This window comes from Seriola dumerili, unplaced genomic scaffold (assembly GCF_002260705.1).
Source record: "Seriola dumerili isolate Sdu_G_001 unplaced genomic scaffold, Sdu_1.0 BDQW01000088.1, whole genome shotgun sequence".
Classification (NCBI taxonomy): Eukaryota; Metazoa; Chordata; class Actinopteri; order Carangiformes; family Carangidae; genus Seriola; species Seriola dumerili.
Window position 1 is genome coordinate 8182916 of NW_019174343.1, and position 20673 is coordinate 8203588.

The window sequence follows — 20673 nt, forward strand, 5'->3', positions numbered from 1 at the left end:
TTGCCATGTGCTGCATGTGCCAATCTCAGAAACAGCAGAGATGAGCTTTGTTGCTTTGTTGAGCAGGTTGTTGCTATCATAAAACATTCTTTACGCTTACTTTACCCAAATCTACAACCAACAAGCAATTAAAAAACCAATATCTCACTTACCTCTTGATGCTGTGAAGCACCACAAACTAAGTTTATTCACTCCACTTGTATGGGCATGGTGACAGAGACAGAGATGACTAAAACCCTAGGAAAAAAAAGGGAAATGATCTGCATGAGTGGATACCACTACTGATCAGTGTAATTTCTTTAAATTTAGGAAAGGTTAAACAATTCAGTTCCACTGTTTCTAATTGAAAAACGTGTGAATTTATACAAATTAAAGGACTTCTGATAAATTAAATTCATGTACTCAGGGAAGAAAGATGAAATAGGACACATGAGATGAAGAGTTAATTACAAAATTCTATACCACACCCAGTGAGGACATTGAATACACCTGTGCACAAAGGAAAGCCTTGACTGTGCATAATAGTCCAAATATATAGAAATAGTTCAAAAATGTACCTCATAGCAACAAACCCTTATAATCCAAGGCTTGTATTTTTGTAAATGTCATGCAAAGGGGGAGATATGTTTAAAGCTGCAGCAGTATCACATTTTGTATCTACAGACCCAGATATCAAAGGTTCTCTGAAGCATTACAACACATCTTCACATCTAGCACTGTGTGAAAGCCATCAAAGAGGGAGACCTACAGGGAACCACCCTTATCACCGTCACCAGATGTCACGTAGGCAGAGATCCGATCGAACTGTCAGTCAGGATCTGTTTGAAACGGCTTCATTTGTCACTCTCTGCCACCGGGACCCTGCTCAGCACCAAGAACCTGTGACTAATAGAATACAATTTGTGCCGGTAATCAAACCTAACAAAACAGTACATGACAAAATGAGCTGGCTGATCACATTCAGTTCTTGCTAATGAGGAATAGATGAGATGCAGTTTGAAACTAGGTGGATAATCATGGGAAACCTTATAAACCTTATAAACCTATTAAATGTGTGCAAATAGGCCTATATGTAAAACACACGTAAAATGAAAATCCACATGAAATACCACTGCCTGCTCAAGTAAGGTCACCAAAATGATCTGAAACTCTGTGAAATCTTCAAGACTGTGACATGAGACAGTCTTTGCGTTGTGTTAAGTGGCCTCAGATAAAGATTTGTCGACATGGCATTGACTCCTTCAGAGAGCTCTTGTGTTCGGAGGCTGCAGCGTACTCAGAACATCTGCCCTGTGATGTTCCATTCTTCCCCTTCCCTCCCCCACATCCCCGACTCTGACAGCAAGTTTTTCCCTTTTATGGACCATCTTTCTCAAAAAGGCCTTCTGAAATGAGAGTGCGAGATCAAAACCAGCAGCTGAGTGCCTTCTCTCACAGTCGATTTGCCCTCCCGAGGGGGGACAGGGGTGCTGCATCTCTCTCTCACCACCCCTCCACACCCCACACCCACACCCCTCCTCTCTCCTCCCTCTCTTCTACCTCTCTCCTGAAGAGTTTGCTAACAGTTTCCAAGAGATTTAAGAGGCTTTCTCTCTCCTTCTTGCCTGGGGGGATAATTAGGGATAGGCGAGTAGAGGTGGAGGAGCACAACGATGTTTCACTCAGTGTGTTGGACTTCATCAGTGGCAGCAGGTATTTCTCACTGTGTCTCTTACTCTAAGTCCATGTATGTGATAGAGTCATTGCAGAGAACACATCATGATGGGCCACATGTTTTTATTAACACAGAGGGCCTGTTTTACCAGTTTGTTCCTACAGGCAGGAAATACACAGACAATTCCATGTACCTGCAGGTACGAGTGTTGTAAAGTCGGTAGGGAGTCTCAACACCTCATCGGAAATGTATTCAGTGTTAACAAAATAATCATTGTTTGATTGTAGTTGAACTGATACATTAAGGTGCGTAATTCTTCCTTTCCAATATGTTGTAGGTACCAATTCAGTGAATGCACAGAAAAACTGAAGTGATCCCTCTATGAGAAAACACCGGATAAGATAGAGAAGCCAGTGAACTACCAATAAGAGATGTAGAGCTGCTGGCTCCAGAAGTATTCCTTACTTTTGTATTTTTTTTAAATAATCCTCCATGTTTATTGATATTGAAATGAAGGATTCTCCTGGATGATTTCACAGTACTGTAGGTTCATGTTGTGACCATCAGGTTGGAGATTGCTTTTCTGTGCTGCACGTAGGCAGACGTGGATGGGGGTCATTTAGAGTATGTTTTCCATGGCTGTGTCTTTTATACTTGAACAGATTTTGAGTATAATGTTTCCTGACAGGAGTTGGATCAACCAATCAGTTTGCTTGATGCTCAGGTCCAGCTGTGATCTGTGGTTAACCCAAACCCCCTTTCTCTGTGTAGACCAGTGGAAATGTGCACATGTTTTCGTGATTCCAGCTTTAGCCAACTCAGACAAGATGTCAAAATAGACTTATCTTCTTTTCAGTTTCAGGATTTTTTTCTCTTGACTTTCTTTCTTTTTCTCTTAAATATGTATATTATTTCCATAAAGTTTGGAGACTTGTGAGGGACAGATTTAATGAAGATGGTCAAATTCAGTGCTGCAGAGGCCAAGATTTGTTGTTGTCAAAAACACTGGATTCTACAATCGCTATATTTGCAACTACATTCTTCTAGTTGGTAAGGCAGCGCTGACGCAATGCACCAGAGCTACAAAAGATATAATACAAATGTTTTCACAGGTTAAGTAGCTTGTAAGATTGACAAGTAAACTGATGTTCATGTGTAAAATAAGAGGAGTGCAGCTGTAAAGAACCGGACACGTGCTAATGAAACTGTTTCTCTTTTGTGCTGGTGCTTCACCTGCCCGTCACCTGCCACTGTCTATGCAGAAACTGCTCAGGACTTTTAGTGCAGCTGAAATGCTGGACATGAGAAATAACTTGCTCGTCCCACTTCACCATCAGCCCCTGTGACCCTGAATGGATGTAAGTAGGTAAAGATCATAGGAATGACTATCGTGCAATTGTAGGGATCAAAAAAAGCATCCAGTGCATTTCATCCAGTCTTTTTCTGATCGGTAGTGAATGGTTGTGAATGGTTTCACTGGTATGAATGTTCCTTTGTGTCCTCAGAGTGCAGTGGCCTCCATTAGAGGATTTTGTATGAACACTATGTGCCCCCCTTCATCACTTCCACCAAGACTTGCCGGGTTTCAGCCTTTTTTCTTACCTCCTTTATACCTCTCAACCTCTAACTCTCCTTCTCTCTATCTACTGTACCACGGCCACTTTTTTCTTTTCCTCCATCTCCCTCCACTGATGAGAGTTATTATCCTCTTATACCGTCCACCCCCTGCCCTCTCACTACCTGACTTCCCCTTGTACTTTTGCTTTTAGTGGTCTTTATAAACCCTCTCACCTATATTCTCATCTTGACTGGGTTTTTTTTTTTTTTTCATCTTTGTAATTTCCTCCTCGGCTTCCTATCATTGCATCTGCGTGTGCCTATCTCCCTGTTCCTGCTCTATCTGTCCATCTATATCCATCTTCGTCTCTCTCCATCTTCTCTCTAATTGGCAGGCAGATGTTGACTCTGACTGACTAATGTTTAGGTAGCAGATAGACCTCACCGCTGATCTCCAGTCACGTGACTAAAATGGCCGACCACGTAAATTTTCGGCTCCAGTGATTTTGGTGGAAAAGCAATTAGGATTTGGAATTAGAATTCAAATTAAAGAGGAATTAAACAGGCTCAGAGATTAACCCTTTCAGGCATGGCCTTGCTCTGAATCTAAAAGCACACCATCATCATATCACCGAATCCTCCTCACTGAAATGAAAGTTAGCAGTGCCAACGTGTGATTCAGCATCGCATCCTATCCCTCCCTGTGGGACTGGAGGGGTTGATTATATATTGACGGCGTCCTCGGCGGAACAGCAGTAATTGTTTTTCTACTTCCTGTCTTTTCTTGGACTCTCTTCCTTTGTTTGCTGGACAAAGTGACAAATCCGGCTTTGAAACTTAATGAAGTTTTAAATTGAAAATCGAGGCTACAATTATCCTGTCCATGCAGGCTGTCACAGGAATGATGGTCCCATCTAGACCCAATTATGGGGATGGAGACACCAGTAACTGTTCAGACCCACAGGGGGACCGCCAAAGTCTGCCATGAATCCACCATCTCTCCTGCTAACCCTAACCCTTCGCCTGAGACATTTACATTTATCAGTGAGAGGTGGTGAAGCAAACTTGACTTTCTTACTTCTGCTGCACTCTCAAACATATAAGACTTATTTTCATCGACCAGTTTTGATTGCTTTTGATGTGATAATTGAACATTGCTGGTTTCGTTCCTCCTCAGCGTGGTACCCACCACCCACCATCATGCCCACTGAAGTCACCAGAGTGCTTATGCATTAGTTTGCTGAGATACTTTGTGGTGCCCACTATCATGAAGACGGTGCTATATTTTTAAAGTCCATCAGAAATTTTATAAAAATTAGTTTCTAATTAATTTAGACAAGGCAATCTAACATGTAGGCGTTATAATTACCAATTTCCTCTTTTTCTGCTTCCCTGTCACCTTTTTACACTTCAGCTCTATGTCCTTATCTCCCTTTCCTTAAGTTTCCCTCTACTCACAATGTCCTCTTATTCAAGCATGTTCGTGCTTTAGCTGTCTCCTCTCTCTGCTGTCCCCCTCCTGCGAGCTGACAGTCTCTTTCTCTCAGCAGCAGTGGCGGCGGCAGCCTGTAAATGGCTGCCTGATGGAAAGTGACATTTTCACAGAACCCTGTGAGAGGGGCGAGGTTATCTCTCCTCTTTCCAGCACAAAGTGCTCCTAATTGCCTGATCGCATTTGTGAGCCCAGCTGACAAACTCGTGCAAATCAATAATTCTGCTTGGGGAAGATGCGGGGACACAGGGCCTGTCACCCTGATACGTGCTGCGAGGACACACACAAGCACATGCATACAGATGCACACACGTACCTGTAAGTAAATGCAGGCATACATACACTTTTTACTCACACACACACACACACACACACACACACACACACACACACCCTCTGCCTCACCACCTCTGTGCTATCCGCCTTAAATGGCAGTGTTTATCTGTGATTCTAAGACAAATAGGGAGAGAGCATGGGAGCATTAAGGGCAGCCACGGAGCCACTGAAGGCTGAAATAATGGATGGTGGAAATGGCAGAAGACCCAGCGCTGCTCATTACTAAATGGACTCTGCAGAGGTGGAAACTTTGCCCCACTAGCTTGGCTATATACAGAGCAAAAAACAGCACAGCTTAAAATAGGGGCTTATTTAACAGATTTTGTTTGTGTTTTCGTACTTTTCTCTGTAATAGCTCTCGCTCTAAAAGTTGCCTCCCAAAGAACAGAGAATGTCACAGCAATTTGCAAAGTCTGATTGACTTGTTTTTTTTTTATAAATGGGTATGTTGTCTTCTGAGTTTTCCCCGAGTCCTCTTACTTCTGATATTTTCTACAAATTCATTAACAGTAACGGGTCTACAAGAAACCTTCAGTACGCTGTGTGTATTTTCAAAATGTATGTGTGCAGAGGACCTTGAAAAGCACATCTTTGTACTTGATGAATATCTCCTGCTTGTTTTCTCTTTGTGCTTTTTTCCCAGCTTGACCTCCTCTTGTGCCGTGTGCACTGATGCACATCATACGCTTTTCAGATTATTCTACCGCACTTCCAAGCTAACTATGTTTCTCTCCACAGGCTCGTCTGTGATGCAGGTGACAGCCACTGACTCGGACGACTCCACCACGGCTAACGGCATGGTCCGCTACCGCATCCTCTCTCAGTCCCCCCACAGCCCCATCCCCAACATGTTCACCATCAACAGCGAGACTGGAGACATAGTGACAGTGGCAGCCGGCCTGGACAGAGAGGTCAGTGTCAACTGTATGTGCTGTGTATCATTGTTACCGTCATCATTTGATTATTCTGCGTCTCATTAGTGCCCACCCAGCAATAAGATTAGACTTAAGTTGAGAATCAGTGGTGTTGTACTGTGTATGAATTATCATTATTATTATTATTGTTATTATTATTATGATAACCCTCTCCTTAACCATCAAAAGGTGAAATAGACATTGATTTGTTGAGCCATTAAATTTGGGGAGAGTCAGACAGAGACAAATTATTTCTGTGAGGCGTTTTTTATGCCTTCATTAGACTGGGATAGTTGAGATGCATCAAGGGTCCCCAGCCAGACACAGACCAGGGGCGCTGCAGATAGGGAGCTGTTTCCCTCTGTTTCCAGTCTTTGTGCTAAGATAAGATCAAAATAAATAAGAGGATTCTCCAAAACAATGAGCTATTCCTTGGGTCTTCTGCCACCAGGACTTACTTGATTCATTCTGGTAGCGACTTGCTCCCCCATGTCCCACCCACTCAAGAACGAATTTGAAAACAACACAGCCATTACACTCAGTCATTTATTATTTCACAAAGCCTCTCTGCAGGGACAATACCTTGCAACACATCTTCCCACCCACACACACAGAGCCACACACCAGCTTGTGTCTCTTATGGTCAGAGAAATGTCAAATTCATCAAATGCAGGTTAGCTGCAATACATGTGAGCTACTGTAGTATGATAGCATGTTGGTATTAATGTCTTAACAATCAATTAATCCCCCAAAACTAATTACAATCATCAAAAGACAGATTGTTTTCAACCAGAACCATTACCATTTCAAATTAGATTTCACAGGTCATTAAATGAAGGCAAATGTTTTCAATATTTATTTACCGTCAGCTCACTACAACAAAATATATGCAATTTCTGTACAAAGTATACAATTTTACTGTAACACAATGCTATGAAATTACAAAATAAATGTCTCAACCTGCAAATTTCAGGGCTTCCCAGCAGCTCACAAATTCTAATTTGATATTTAGATGTCACTAAACTGCCACTAAAAAAAATCAGGATTACTTTCTGCAGCATTCAGCCTTTAGATAATGTCAGAATAAACACACCAAGGACTTAGTACAAACACTTTCCTGTTTTCTCATTGTGTATAAATATAAATGACAGGCATATATCTGATGTGTATCTCAGTACATGGAGCAGATCAGACATAATGATCACGCATGTCCAGCTGATCCAGCTTCTTTCTCATAGTCTTCTTTTGTCTCATCCACCGCTCATTTGTGTGTCTGTTGCTTGCTGCGGTTGTTCGCCAACCCACATGCTACCACCAACACCACCACTACAACACGCACACACACACACACACACACACACACAGAGTCTCTGCTCCATCTTCCATCTTATTCTACTAATGAGGGAGGTCACGCAGGGTCGACTTTTGTTTAACCCAAGCTGGATCAGGTGACTGTGGGCATTAGTGTTTCATGGCAGATTGTTCATCCTGCAGCTTCTCTCTCTCTCTCTCTCTCTCTCACACACACACACACACACACACACACACACACACACACATATCAAACCTTCCCTGATCTCCCTGTGGCACAAAACAAATACAACAGGCAAAATCAGGGAAACATTCAAATTCATATGCTGTCATTATGAGGATAATCCTCATCCTCATAACTTAGTTGGCTGATTTTAGTACCGACATAAAAGCACCTATCAGTGTGTCTCATAATGTTTATATTCTGAGAAGTCCCGCTGGTCCCTCTCGGCACTAAACCCAGCCATGCAACACTTTGGAAATTTAAGTGGGATTTTACCAACAGTAAGGCAAGCGTATTTGGAGAATAATTAAAGTTAAACTCTCAAGAACAGAACCAGGTTTGATAACAGAAGAGTATAATACATCAATGCTCATTCCTTATCCAAATTTTATACGGAGCTGGCATAGCATGATAGCCTGATACATTTGTGGGACAATATAAATGAGTCTAGTGAACGCGGGCCAGCTCTGTGTCCCTGTTTCCAGCTTGGCCCAGGCGGCAGCAGTAGCAGCTGATGTGAGTGAGAGAAAGCTCATTAATCTGGACACATCAAGCCAGGCTGAGTCCCACCTGCCTCTGATCCTCCCACTAAAACTGGGACACACCTGGGAGTTCACCCACCTGCTGTCAAGGTCATCAGCACAAACATAGAAACGTGTTCAGACACATGAGCACGTGTTTGCGTACTTACTCCCGTGCAGCGATGGTTGTAGTGTAGATGCAGAGTGAGGAGCAGCAGCAAATACGATAAATCTGATCCCAGGTGTCTAACCAGATCTGTGCAGCCACAGTTGTGTATACACATGCTGCTAGACAAAAACATGAATATGCATACTCACTGTAGAGGCACTGAATACCTGTCACCTCTCCCTTCTCTTTCTCTCACACTTTAGCTAATCCTCATCTGCCATGCTGGTGTCAAATAGGAATATTCATGTGCTAATTAAAGGGTGAAGCAGGTTCTCTCGTGTTGAGGAGACCAGGGGGTACATGGAGGTTAGCCCAGTATCACTTACCTCTGACACCGCTGAATACCAATTATTCTCCATCACTCTCCACCCACAACCTCCCTCCTCGGATGACCTCACGTTTCCACATGCTCCATCCCACAGACTAACAAGCTGGGTTAAGTCATATACATGTGTGTTTGACTCTGTACATGCTAAAGTTTGAGTAAAGCATAGCTATTTGTGTGTGTTTCTGTTGTACCTCATTTTAGGTCTTGGGGAAATAATTCAGATTAGAATTAGGATTGCAGGATATGAATCTTTAGGTAAGGGTTTCTACAGTTTTGTGTATGTTTATATGTTGTACTAAAAATAGATTTTTCCACCAGGCTGCTGAAAAAAGTACATTTGCAGTGAAGTACAACTCAGATGCAGCAGGTAGCAGAGTATGAGATGTCAGGGTGCCACAGCTGGCGTGGTTGTTCTCCCTTTGAGCCCTCCCTCCATGGCACCAGCTCCATTGGCAGGCAGAGCTGTTGTCTTTCATTACCCCAGGCTGTCTCAATCTCCCATGAGCCCTGGGTTGGAACAGTTTGGTGTGGCACGGTGTGGTGTGGCCTGGCGCCAGGCTGTCCACCGGGCTGATGCCAGCTTCGCGTTGGACCGTCTCTCTGTCAATTAGGACATCGCCAAGACTGCCTCAAGGACATGAGTGCCCACAGCCTGGCTCTATTAGGTTCTGTCGAGCCTGACTGGGGACACAGGCTGAGAGCAGGCGTCCTAAAAAGGCCCGGGGCTTTATTGTCTCAGAGACGCTGAATTATGTTAACTCGCCGCCTTACACCAAGGCTCCAGGAGCCAGACAGCAAAGCCTTCAGAGGATTGTGAGCGGGTTGCTGAATGAAGAGTATTGACGTATGTAGGTGGATGTTGAATGTTAGTAGCCAACATTCAATCAAGAAAATATTCATTCAATATCCACCCTATTATGTGCACCTAGTGAGTATTGAATTGGCCCTTTCTTGTCTTCAGAAAAAACTGAATTGTTCCACTTGAGTTGCAAAACCATGTTTTTTTCCACTTTCTCTTGTAGATGATTCTTTTCTATTCTAATTTGTTCTGGGTCAGATATTTGTCTCTTTTCAGCAGCTCTTGGATAAATATTCTCAACATTTTTACACTTATTTGAAAGTCTTATTTTTTGTCTATTCCAGATTTCCTTGGTTTGATACTTTGTCCATGGACATATCCCTTAATGATGTTTTGACATCATCCCTTTCTTTAAAGGAATCATTTTTAAGATTAGATTCTCTTTTGATTTTACCTGGCGACACCTGTGGCCACTGGTTCACTAAGAAAACCTTAATAATAGAGGATCAGGGTTCCATTAAAAATGACATCTTTATTGATCAGTTTATTGTGCAGCTCCTCTGTCATAAATACAACAGAAGAAGACAAGCAACTATCCTATATTTGTTATATATACATATATATGTTTATATTTCACTTAAACTGCAAGTTGAGATAATTCAACACATTACATTATAATTAAGAAGCAAAGGGTCAACAAGATGACAGTGTAATTAGCTTGCAATGTCTACAGAAATTTGTCCTGTCACGTCCTATGAATCCCTCAGGCCTGTGCAGGCTATCTGAATCTAATGCAGTAATAGAAGACTCCACCACCACCAAATTACAACATAGAGACGTAACTAAGAAGGTTAAACAGATTTAATTTTTATGGGCTTAATCTCATTTGTTACCTCCACCGAGGAGGAAATGTTCTCATGGCTGCAGCCTGCAGCAGAGTTGGATGGTCTAGCCCCACCCTAAAGGTCCAGCCCCACCCACAAAACAATTTCAGGATGCAAGGAGAGTCTCGCTCATGGAAGGATAATAAACAGGTTAATGAAATTCGCATTATGTCAGTGAGTGTTAAATCACCTTGCTACGGTAATCAAAAAAAGGTTTTAAGTGCAGTGAATAATTTTCGTAATATTACATTAGGATATGTTGGTATATTAGTGTTTAAAATGTTTGTTAACTCAATGTTAGTTAAATCATGAGCTAATGTTAGCGTTACATAGGAGAAAACATTGGATTAATTACTGGCAACAGAGCCAGAGTCGTTTTGTAAATTTAACTATTTTTCCCAATTTTGAAATTACACAGTTTTGTTTGATTTGATTGAAGGTAAGACATGACTTTTAAAGTTTTGCACTTACCAGGCTGTAGTTATATTGAAATCCTGCCTTCGTGATGGCAGATTGTTAGGGAAAATTCTTATCATCGATGGTGAAGAAAGAGTGCTGGAGTCCAGGATGTCTTATGCTGAGGATGTTTATTGATGCTTGATCAAGGAGAAAGGAGGATTCATCAATACAGGCTTTCTGTGCATGATGTCACCTCAATTCTGAAGCAGGAACCTCTGGGGTTCGGTTTTATACATTTAGAAAGATTACTATAGAAAGCTTACACTCCATAATTGGTCAAATAACGCCATAAGATGGAGAAGGGGTTGGAGAGGGATGTGTTACTACACTATTGGTTCATTAACCATTAACAAGGAAACAGGACTATATACGTACGAGTGCTGATTCTTAGAACACGCGGCCACTTGTTACTGACCATCCAAGGTCTGTTGTTATCAGCCCCGGCACCAGCAGTATCAGACGAACCACAGCTGCGTCTGGAGGAGCCGCCTCAGCATCTCAAAGCTAGTAAGATTTAGTAGCAGTAGCTGGGTCACAGTGACCTAGGGCCTCACACTGACCTTTAACCCTGAGTCAGTCATTCATTAGGTGGACAAGAGAAAACTCCCTCACAGATAACCCTCTGTCAGTTCATTTTAAATGTGCTGAATAAGCTAAATCTGCTACTGTGGATTCCTGTCCATTCTTTTCTATCCTTTCTAGCTGCAGTGTGGTGAAGCTTAACTAGCTCATTCACTACATTAGCCAATAGCTTGTGATATTTCGCTAGTTCTTTACTTCTAAGCTAACGGAAATTTTGCTGTCGAGCCTAACAGGTAAGGATAGATGACGAGATGGTGATTGCTTAATCAACCTTCTCGTTATGTGTCCTTCATTTTCAGTCAGCCCAATGTAGAATGTGCTAGTAACATATATTGCATCTGTTTAAGAAAATAGGCTTTATGTTCTAAATTTGTGAACTACTGTACATTCACAGTATCACTATGAGTTCAGGTTGGAGCTGCTGTACATTGATCAATTTATATATTTTAAAGTCCAATACCACTCCTGGTTGTTTTTCATCAAATGAACCTCAGAGATGTAGGTATTGCCTAGACAGACAAACACATGAATTTAAACTGAAGATGAAGATAAATGTTTCCCAAAGGTAAACAACTTATTTATTTAGTTGTTCTTTGTGTTCTTTATGTTGTGTGAATCTGAAGTAAAATAATAAGTAACAAAATTAACAGTTTCAGTGCAATAGCACTCATGAATAGAGTTTGGAACACTATTATTCCACCTGAAAGATATTGTTATTGTATTGTTGATGTTATTGAAGTGCACCATCGGGATATTTGAGAATAGTGCAATTTATTTTGCTGGCAGTGATCAGAAAACATTGAGGCTGTATTGTGCTTCCTGTAGGAAGATAGTGATTATAGTAGGCAGGACAGGGGGTTTTGGATAAAATCTTCAATCAAGGTTTATGTATTTTCACATTGATCAATACATATTGTGTTATATGCTACATTTCCTGAAAAGAAAAAAATTCAACTCAAATACTTCTATAAAGTAGTCTGTTTATTGGTTTGCAATATTGCCTACAACTGCTTAATATGTGTAGAAAACCTACTGTATTAAAATGATAGATAGCCCAGTATAAATGTAATCTGAAATCTATGTATTGTCTGATGGTAATTACACAAATGCATTTTACTTTTAGTTTTATCCACTGTTTATGACCTATGTTCTCCACTTAAAATTCAACTGTCCCAATGTTGTCATTTCATACCAGTAAAATGCCAAATTACCAGCAAGGGACACACAGAGGCAAATAAAGATGTACGTACAGTATATTCCAAAACATTAATTAATTGGTCTATTTTGTCTGATATAACTCCACATTTGCGCTTTAGTTTTCTAAATGACACCATTTATCTACATGTAAATACAGCAAGTTAAGTAGGACATTGACAAGCTTCAGACATTCCCACTTGTCCTGAACGAAGCACAGCTGACTTACTTGATGCCGACGGGGCTGGACCGTCCAACTCCCAGGGGCCACAGCTGATACTTCTTGGTCTGTTTGTTGGTTTGTTTGTTTGGCAGCAGGATTATGCAAAAAAGTACTGAACCGATTTGCACCAAACTTGGGTGTGGGGTGGGGGATGAGTCAGGGAAGAACCCTTTAAATTTTGGTGCCAAACATTGCCTAAACATAGGGCAATTTTTGACATTTCTGTCATTTTCTATCAGTTTCTCAGGAAATAATGTATGTACCTTGATGTAAACAATATGTAAACAATAAGACATATTAATGGTGTTGAAATCTGGTTTTTACAATTTGGTCCAGATCCACATGATAATCATCTGGATCTGACAGACATATGTAGGATGTAGAAAAAACCTGATTACCTCTGGCCTGATATTTTGCATAATTTGCACTTCTCTTTCTCTCTGCAACACATGCCCTTCTTCAATACTAAATCACGTGCAGTATCTATTACTCCAATGCTAGGTGACAGTATCTAAAATCTACAAGTTTCCCCCTCAGTGGACAGAGATTTTTAACATCTGTAAACCACATTGACATGTGCTTAAGTAACTAGTGGACAGAGATTTTTAACACTACATCAGATGTTACTGGGGGCATGCTTGCTCCAAATCCATTGGCAGTTTTATTCAGGATTTATTCCCTCTGTTTCTGTATCTACATGTAGCTTTTGACACCTTCATAACAAAATGACTCATTTGATGATGACTTACTTGATTAATTGGAAGCCCAATTACCCAACCAAAATTGGAGTAATTATACTCACACTCTGCTGGGTGAGGCTGCTCCTTTTTCTTCTGTAGAAGATGTGATTTGAGCAACTGTACAATGTTGCTTGCACAGCGTGACACTGGCTGACATTTCTCTTTTTTTTATGTAATTTCACTTGGATTGTAAATTCTTTATGGACTGGATTCAACAAAATGTTAGAGACCTTACATAGGTATCTTGGTCTGTTTTACCCAGTTTTGGTGACCAGATTCCATCTCTTGTATTTGTTCTTTCATGAGAGAGGTGACACTTAACCTGATCTGCTTCTGCAGGACAAGAAAACATTCACCTGCTATCTGGCAATACTGTGTTTATCTGTTTGTGACATTCTGGATCCAGCAAGTTTGGCAACATGTTCATTATGCTCATATTTGCTCAATCGTGTCCTGTGCATTGTATTGCAATGCTCAGTTGGACGATTAACTAAACCCCTCACCAGTCTGTCTGTTTTATTCGAGCAGCGTTATTCTTATGTGACTCACAGCCTTTATTTATCCAAAATGTGACTCTGAGCTGTTTGTGTAAATGTGGAGGCGTATCTAATCAAGTGGATTCAGAGTTTTAGATATTTACCTAGGCTACGTATCTGAATGAATGTCTCTACAATGGGAGTCAGACAAAAGCTCTCACAGAGCAGTGTGTTACTTGCATTAAGTTCCTGCTGGCTTGTGTTGTCTTCAAACTTGTCTCGAACTGTTTGTGTCCTCAACCCAGCCTGAGAGATATCCCTGCGAGGCATGAGGAGAGGGTTTGGTGATGAAGATGGAAACAAAACAGGTTTCTCTGTGTATTTTTGGTACTAACTGGGAAAAGATGTGAAAGTAGAAAATAACTTTGTAGATGTGTACTGTATTTCCCTGTCAGAACTCCCACAACTGCAGGTACTTTACTTGTAACTATATCTCAGTTCTTCCTTGACATTGCAGATGTGTAACTGAACTGAACTGAAATAAATTGAACTGAATTGAACTGAACTAAAATCTAATGAAATGGAATCGAATAGCATCGAACCAAATCCAGTAAATTTAATTGAAGTGATCTCAGGTGAAGTGAATTGAAGTTGTCACGATGGGGTCACTGACACTGAGGGTCACTGAGGTAGAGAGTGGAGTCAAGGAAAAGGAAGGGAGTTGGTCTCTACAGTTTTAGCCACGAGTCTCGGGCCGTTTGAGACAGATTGTAAGTGACAAGCTAATGACTGTGGCCGGTTGGAGCCCGGCAGGCCGGAACACAATTCACAAACGACGCAAGTAAAGAGCAGGTCTCTCTCTCGCCTGGTTTCTCCCTCTTTACCCTTTTTTGAGTGGTTCTGTACAGCACACTGAGTGAAAATGCACTCCCAGCTCAGGTATAATTAATTCACCACTGTACTCGTGTTGCCAGAAAACCACTCCTCTCCATTTTCTTGTTTGACATCGCCTTACTTGTTGAGACCATTATTTCCTTTACCGTGTTCTTGCTAACAGAGTCTCTCTGGAGAACAAGTCCATTTGCTTACAAACCATGAACAGCCAGGTTTTTCCACCTGTCCTGTCTGCTGCTTGGCTTGACTTGTCAAGAAGCTAACATCGATAGCCTTTTCCCATTTCTTTCTTCAGTCTCCTGGATGGTAAACTACCTAATTTGGTCCCCATGAAGAAAGGGATTGGCTTTTATTGTTGGCGGAGCTCTGTGTACAGGTGTTTCTGTAGCCTCTGATGGCTTTCAGCTTCTGCAGATTAAGTCCGTGAGGCTTAAGGCCTGTGGGGGAGTTTGGGCTGTTGCTGCTGGTCGTGAGACAAGAAGCTGTATTTCCTGCCAGCAGCGGTCTCTAATCTAACAGAGAGATTTTCTGTTCAGCACTTCTATAGGACTCATTAGAGAGCCCTTTACAGGCTTGTTCGGGCAGCCACTTTTGGACAGCAGAGTGTGCTTGGCTGTGTGTGTGTGTGTGTGTGTGTGTGTGTGTGTGTGTGTGTGTGTGTGTGTGTGTGTGTGTGTGTGTGTGTGTGTGTGTGTGTGTGTGTGTTTGGTGTGCCCATGCATGCATACACCCGGTGTGTGTAAGAGTCTGAGTGTCCCACCTGTTCCCACTCACTGGAGCGTTAGCGGATGTGCATGTGAGCACTAGAAGGGCCATAAACTTGCAACTACCCTCAGATGAGTGATATAACCCGGCAGGATAGGACGCATCAGCCACATCCCCTACTGTGTGAGAGCTCCACCTGCTGGCTCTGCTCCCATCATTTCTCTTCACCTGACCAAAGAAAAAGGCGTCCATCAAAGCTCAAGCCTATTAGCTTCCTACAGCCATCTGGTGCTATTTCTAGATTGATGTATGTGACCGGATCTAAATGAGTCTGTAGAGAGACACAATCATTGAGGGCTTTATTTACTGAAGCGCTCTATGAGGGGGAGATGGTATTGATATTTCATTATGAGTCTAATAAAGGTCAGTCTGTATTGAGTTTTCATTAATAAGATTGGTTTGGTGCAGATTAACATGTCTGTGCACTTCATGATGACTTGGAGAGATGGTAAATGACTCCAGATGCACGTTTTAACTGGCCTCAATGGTTTGACTGATCTAACAATCAACTGCATCCTTCACGGCTGAAAAAAAGAGCGGGAGGGAGGAAGGAGATATAAAGATACACAGAGACTGGCAGAAAGACAGACAGAGAGATAGACAGATAGAGAACAGACAGGCAGAGAACACTGAGCAACCTAGATGTGATGAGAAAGATAGCACAAGATCAAAAGAAGCACAGAATGTGAGTTAACAAAGAACACACAATAAACCAGAGAAAAAAGAAGAAAGGCACAACTCAAAGAAATAAAAAAGCAAAGAAGCTGCCATCCAACAGGATCGAACAACTCCCCGTCTATACCTACAAGACCCATGGCTAGGTTTGTTCTCATTCCTCCAGACAGTCCCTGACACCAGTGCCACTGGCTGTCAAGTCCTTACAAAGCATGACCCCACGGTGAATTTGACGAAAGTAGTCTAGCAACAAACGAACATTAGGCTGACGACAGGACGCATTGTGGATGCGGAACAAAGCAGTGGGCCCTGTGTGCCGAACACTGGCCTGTCCTTGACGTCCATTCTCTCTCCCCCTCCCTCTCTTTCCTCTGATACAATGGAGGCCTGAGCCAAATGGATTAATAGGAAGAAGAAGAGACCACAAAGCAGAGAGGCTTATACTGTCAGGATGGAAACACACACACATGCACACATACACACATACACTACTACTCTCCAGGGGTGAGTCTGTGGGACAGACTGAACTTTCAGCACCATGGACAGCATCATGGTGTTGGAGGGGGGACTCACTGTTTGTTTCTTTTTCATTCAGTTGTGTCTTAACAAAGCCTAATGTTTGATGGTGTTTTTGTCATGGCGGTGTAATATTGCAGTGTGTGATGCAGTGCCTCTGGGGCGACTCCCCCTCACTGTAACACTAAATAAGGCCCATTCCCCTCCCGGTATTATCTGCAGCACCATGGTGCATCTTTAAGTGGCGGTGCCTCCATTAAAATGAGTGATGATCCAGGTCTGTTCACACAGCGGAAAGCCAAGACTTTTAGGCGATAATGGATGGGCCTTTTACCAACACACTGCTCCCTCTCTGCAACTTTGCGTGTGTCTGTTCATGTGTGCGTATGTTTGTGCTGTTTACTGTTTGCTGTTTATTGAGTAAATCAGGTTCTCCAACAGACCACTGTTGTTCTGTTGTTCCGGTGAGTGAGTAGCTATGGGAAAAGGGAAAATGTGTATGCAAGGCTGGGAGTAGGGGGGATTTTCATTCATTTATTTATTCATTCATTCATATGATTCACTGTGTCATTGTCACATGGGAGAAATGTTTATTTGTTGATTCAGTCCTGTGTACACGCAGCATTTGATATACCTGAGCCTGTTTTCTCTTTTTCTGACTCTTTTTATAGAAAGTGTCCCAGTACACGATCATTGTCCAGGCCACAGACATGGAGGGAAACTTGAACTTTGGCTTGTCCAACACAGCCACAGCTCTGATCTCCATTACTGACATCAACGACAATCCCCCAGAACTGACAGTCAGAACGGTGAGTTCAAACCTTTCCCATAGATAGTTTCTTGTTCTGTGTAAGCGACTACGAAAATTACTAGAGAGAGGAAGGGTCTTTTTGCTGAAGAAAGGGAAGTCTTTTTCAGTTCATTCATTCATTCTTTTCTTATTCTTAGAGATTTATTGTTTAAAAGAAAATCAATAACTTGATTTTTATTAAGTTATTTTATTTATCAAAATCAGGAGCCCATCCCTGCTTCTCTCAGTCATCACTGTTTGTTTAACAACGCTTTATGAAAAATTAGGGATTGGGTGTATTTTTCCATTTAGTTTTTCGCCATAAATATATAATTTTAAGATAAATTTCTCTTGTTATTGTTGTTTTTCTGTGCCAAGGGGAGGGTCCAAAATGTTAATTAAGATTAACACTGGGCGAGGGCCTCGCTTTGAAAGAAATAAAGGTTCTCGTACAGTCCCTAAAAAAGTGTATGACTAATTTGCCTATACAGGGAGGTCTGAGGTCAGGACTTGACCCTGTATCTGTCACTTTAACACTTGCTTTTTCAGCCTCTATGCCGCCCGCTGTCCCACAGATCATGTAGAATAGATTATTCTACATATAGTTCTGTGCACGAGGGCAGTGTTATTCTTTGGCAGAAGAGGTTACGTAGGTTACAGGATAGCATTACCACTATATTACTAGAAAATACATTCCCTGGTGCCCATCAAATACAACAATGGTGCAATAGTAGCTTTACTGAAATATGCTTTCGAAGCCACTTAGAAGAGGGGAATGCAAATGCAACAGCTGAGAAAGATGTTGGGTAAAGACAGACATATACAGAATGTGAAACAACACAGTGATTGATTTAAAAGAAACACTGTGCGAGAACAACATATGGAGAGAAAGAAAAAGGTACTGTGACTGAAAGCGAGATTGAGATCAGTTTTGGTGACGAGAGATGTGCTCCTCCCTCCCTCCCTCCATCTCAGTGTTTTCCCTGCCAGCGGGGGCCTCTGGTGGCCTGGGTTTGTCTACAGGCATCTGGCCCTGGTCCCTGAAACCTCCACACTCATCTGACAGGAAGCCACTTTTCTGTAGCAGTGTGTGTGTGGTTAGGGGGGGGAGTTGTTTGTTTTTGAGGGTGAGAGTTACTTTGAGAGGTTATTGTTGAGGAAACAGCAGCTGAAAGCAGAAGCTCTAGTATGGTATGGTATACATAAGTGCTACATACGTATGCATGCATGCCTATAAGTTTCTGTATCTTTCTCCATATATAGCTCGCACTCTCTCCTCTCAGTCTGGTCGTAGCACAAAATCCAATGCTGACCGCAGCCTGACAGACCTATGCTGGATTATAGCTGCTCTTTATGTGAGCACTTGGATTTCTGAGATTCCAGAGAGAGACAGATGCTGTGTGCAACAGAGCTCAGGGGCAGAGCGAGCAATGTGTCAGCGTCACACAGTGTGATCCCTGTCTCCTCGGCGGGGCCGTCGTCAGCGTGCATGCCAGTACAGTTCCAGCCGCATGCTCTGATAAGAGCTCCCCAGCTGTCAGGGGTAGAGCTCACCGAACAAGGCTGTCACTCTGCTCAGAACTGCTCTGTCCCCGTCTGCGGCGCTGGCTCTGTCACTGCTCTTCACTGGGGAGAAGCTCTGGACCAGAGTCTTCCTGCCAGCCAGAAGCGGACATGCTGCACTTCAACAGACACGAAAAAACACATTGTCCTTGACACATACTTACGCACTGACGAGAGATGCACATACATGTGTGCTTCTGCAGTCTGTGAGAAATGTTTGTCATTTCTTCAGGGCCTCATTACTTTCTCTGCAACACTCCAGAGTAAAAGTAGAAAAGCAGATTTGCTTGAGCTTGCCAGAAAAAAGAGCAGCTGACCGGATTCTGATGTGTGACTCAAAGATGGTAATGAGTTAAAGTGAATAAATGTATTTTTGATGTATCTCCTTCACAATGACAACAGTACACTTTCACATGAACATCCGCGGCAAAGAAGAATTGTTCTCCACCAGATGCCTTTTCCACTGCTTTGTTAATCTCTACTTTTTGTTTTGCTTCCCACATAAGCAACTAGACTTGGAGTAGTTCAGTAATTATTTGTCTATGACAGACTCAAGAAAAATTCATTGCTCTCTACGGGAGGCACAGAGAAAATATAAGCACACTAATTAAGTGAAATTGCTTGCAGGCTGATATATTGCATCTAATTTGAAAAAAAAAAAAAAAAAAGCCAAATGTTTCATTCATTTCACCACATGGGCCTGAACGCGCTATGTTAGTGTTATGTTCATCATTATGTGATAAACAAAAAGACTGTGATACTTGCAACAATCTATCTAATCAAACTATTTAATCAAGTGTATCATACCCTTGCTGAAGTGCGCCCAGCAGTCTGTCATTCACCGAACAATAATGAGGAGCAGGAGAGTTGCTTGGAAGACTTGTGGGGTTGAAAAGCTGAACTCCCAGACACACCGGCTTACTGATCTGAATAGAGGGTGGTTTTTAATTCACCTGTAGAACTGCACCTGCTAAACAGCAGAAAAGAGTTGGAGTGCCAGAGATTATTGGCTTTCACTACTTTTAAGAGCAGACTACAAAAGAAAACATTATGATATATCTGTATAACAAGGAGAATAAGGTAGAGGGTAGATGCCTATTGCCAGTAGCTATATCTTTATTTCACTACTGAAGACATAACACCCGTCTTAAGTGGACCGATGTCATCCTGATATCAATAAGATGCTGTTTTGGAACATTTATTCTATCTAATGCCATCATTACCATTTGGTGTTGTTTTCAACACCCCATGAAGGAAGAGAAGAGCTCATTTAGTCTTGTTGAGCTCTAGCTCTGCCATCTAAAATGAGCCATTTTCATTTGCTGAGTCAGTCTTCAGTAAGAAGGCAATAGATTTCCCCTGCTGTGCTGTGCACCTTGATGCAGATTTATTTTTTAAAATGATTTGGGGTCTGTGCAGCACCGTAGCCTCACTTATTTTCCCCCGCCTGGACTGTAGCTCAAATGTTTGACGGCTAGACATTTCTACAGACAGTGTAAAACATGAGAGGCAGTAAGAGGTAATGATCATGCAAAAGTGACACTGTACTATTTGGATTTTGTTTAGTGCCAACCTTCATACACGTGAGATCTAATGACATGACAGAGG

General features: G+C 42.0%; 1 protein-coding gene across 2 annotated transcripts in view; it reads left to right on the forward strand.

The window, feature by feature from the left end:
• The window catches only part of LOC111221838 (cadherin-4-like), a 191609-nt gene that overhangs the window by 155375 nt on the left and 15561 nt on the right, over positions 1-20673 (forward strand). For both annotated transcript variants that reach the window (XM_022745416.1, XM_022745417.1), the window contains exons 8-9: positions 5778-5950; positions 17384-17521. In XM_022745416.1, coding sequence (XP_022601137.1) covers positions 5778-5950; positions 17384-17521 — 311 coding nt within the window. The remainder of the gene's footprint in view (positions 1-5777; positions 5951-17383; positions 17522-20673) is intronic.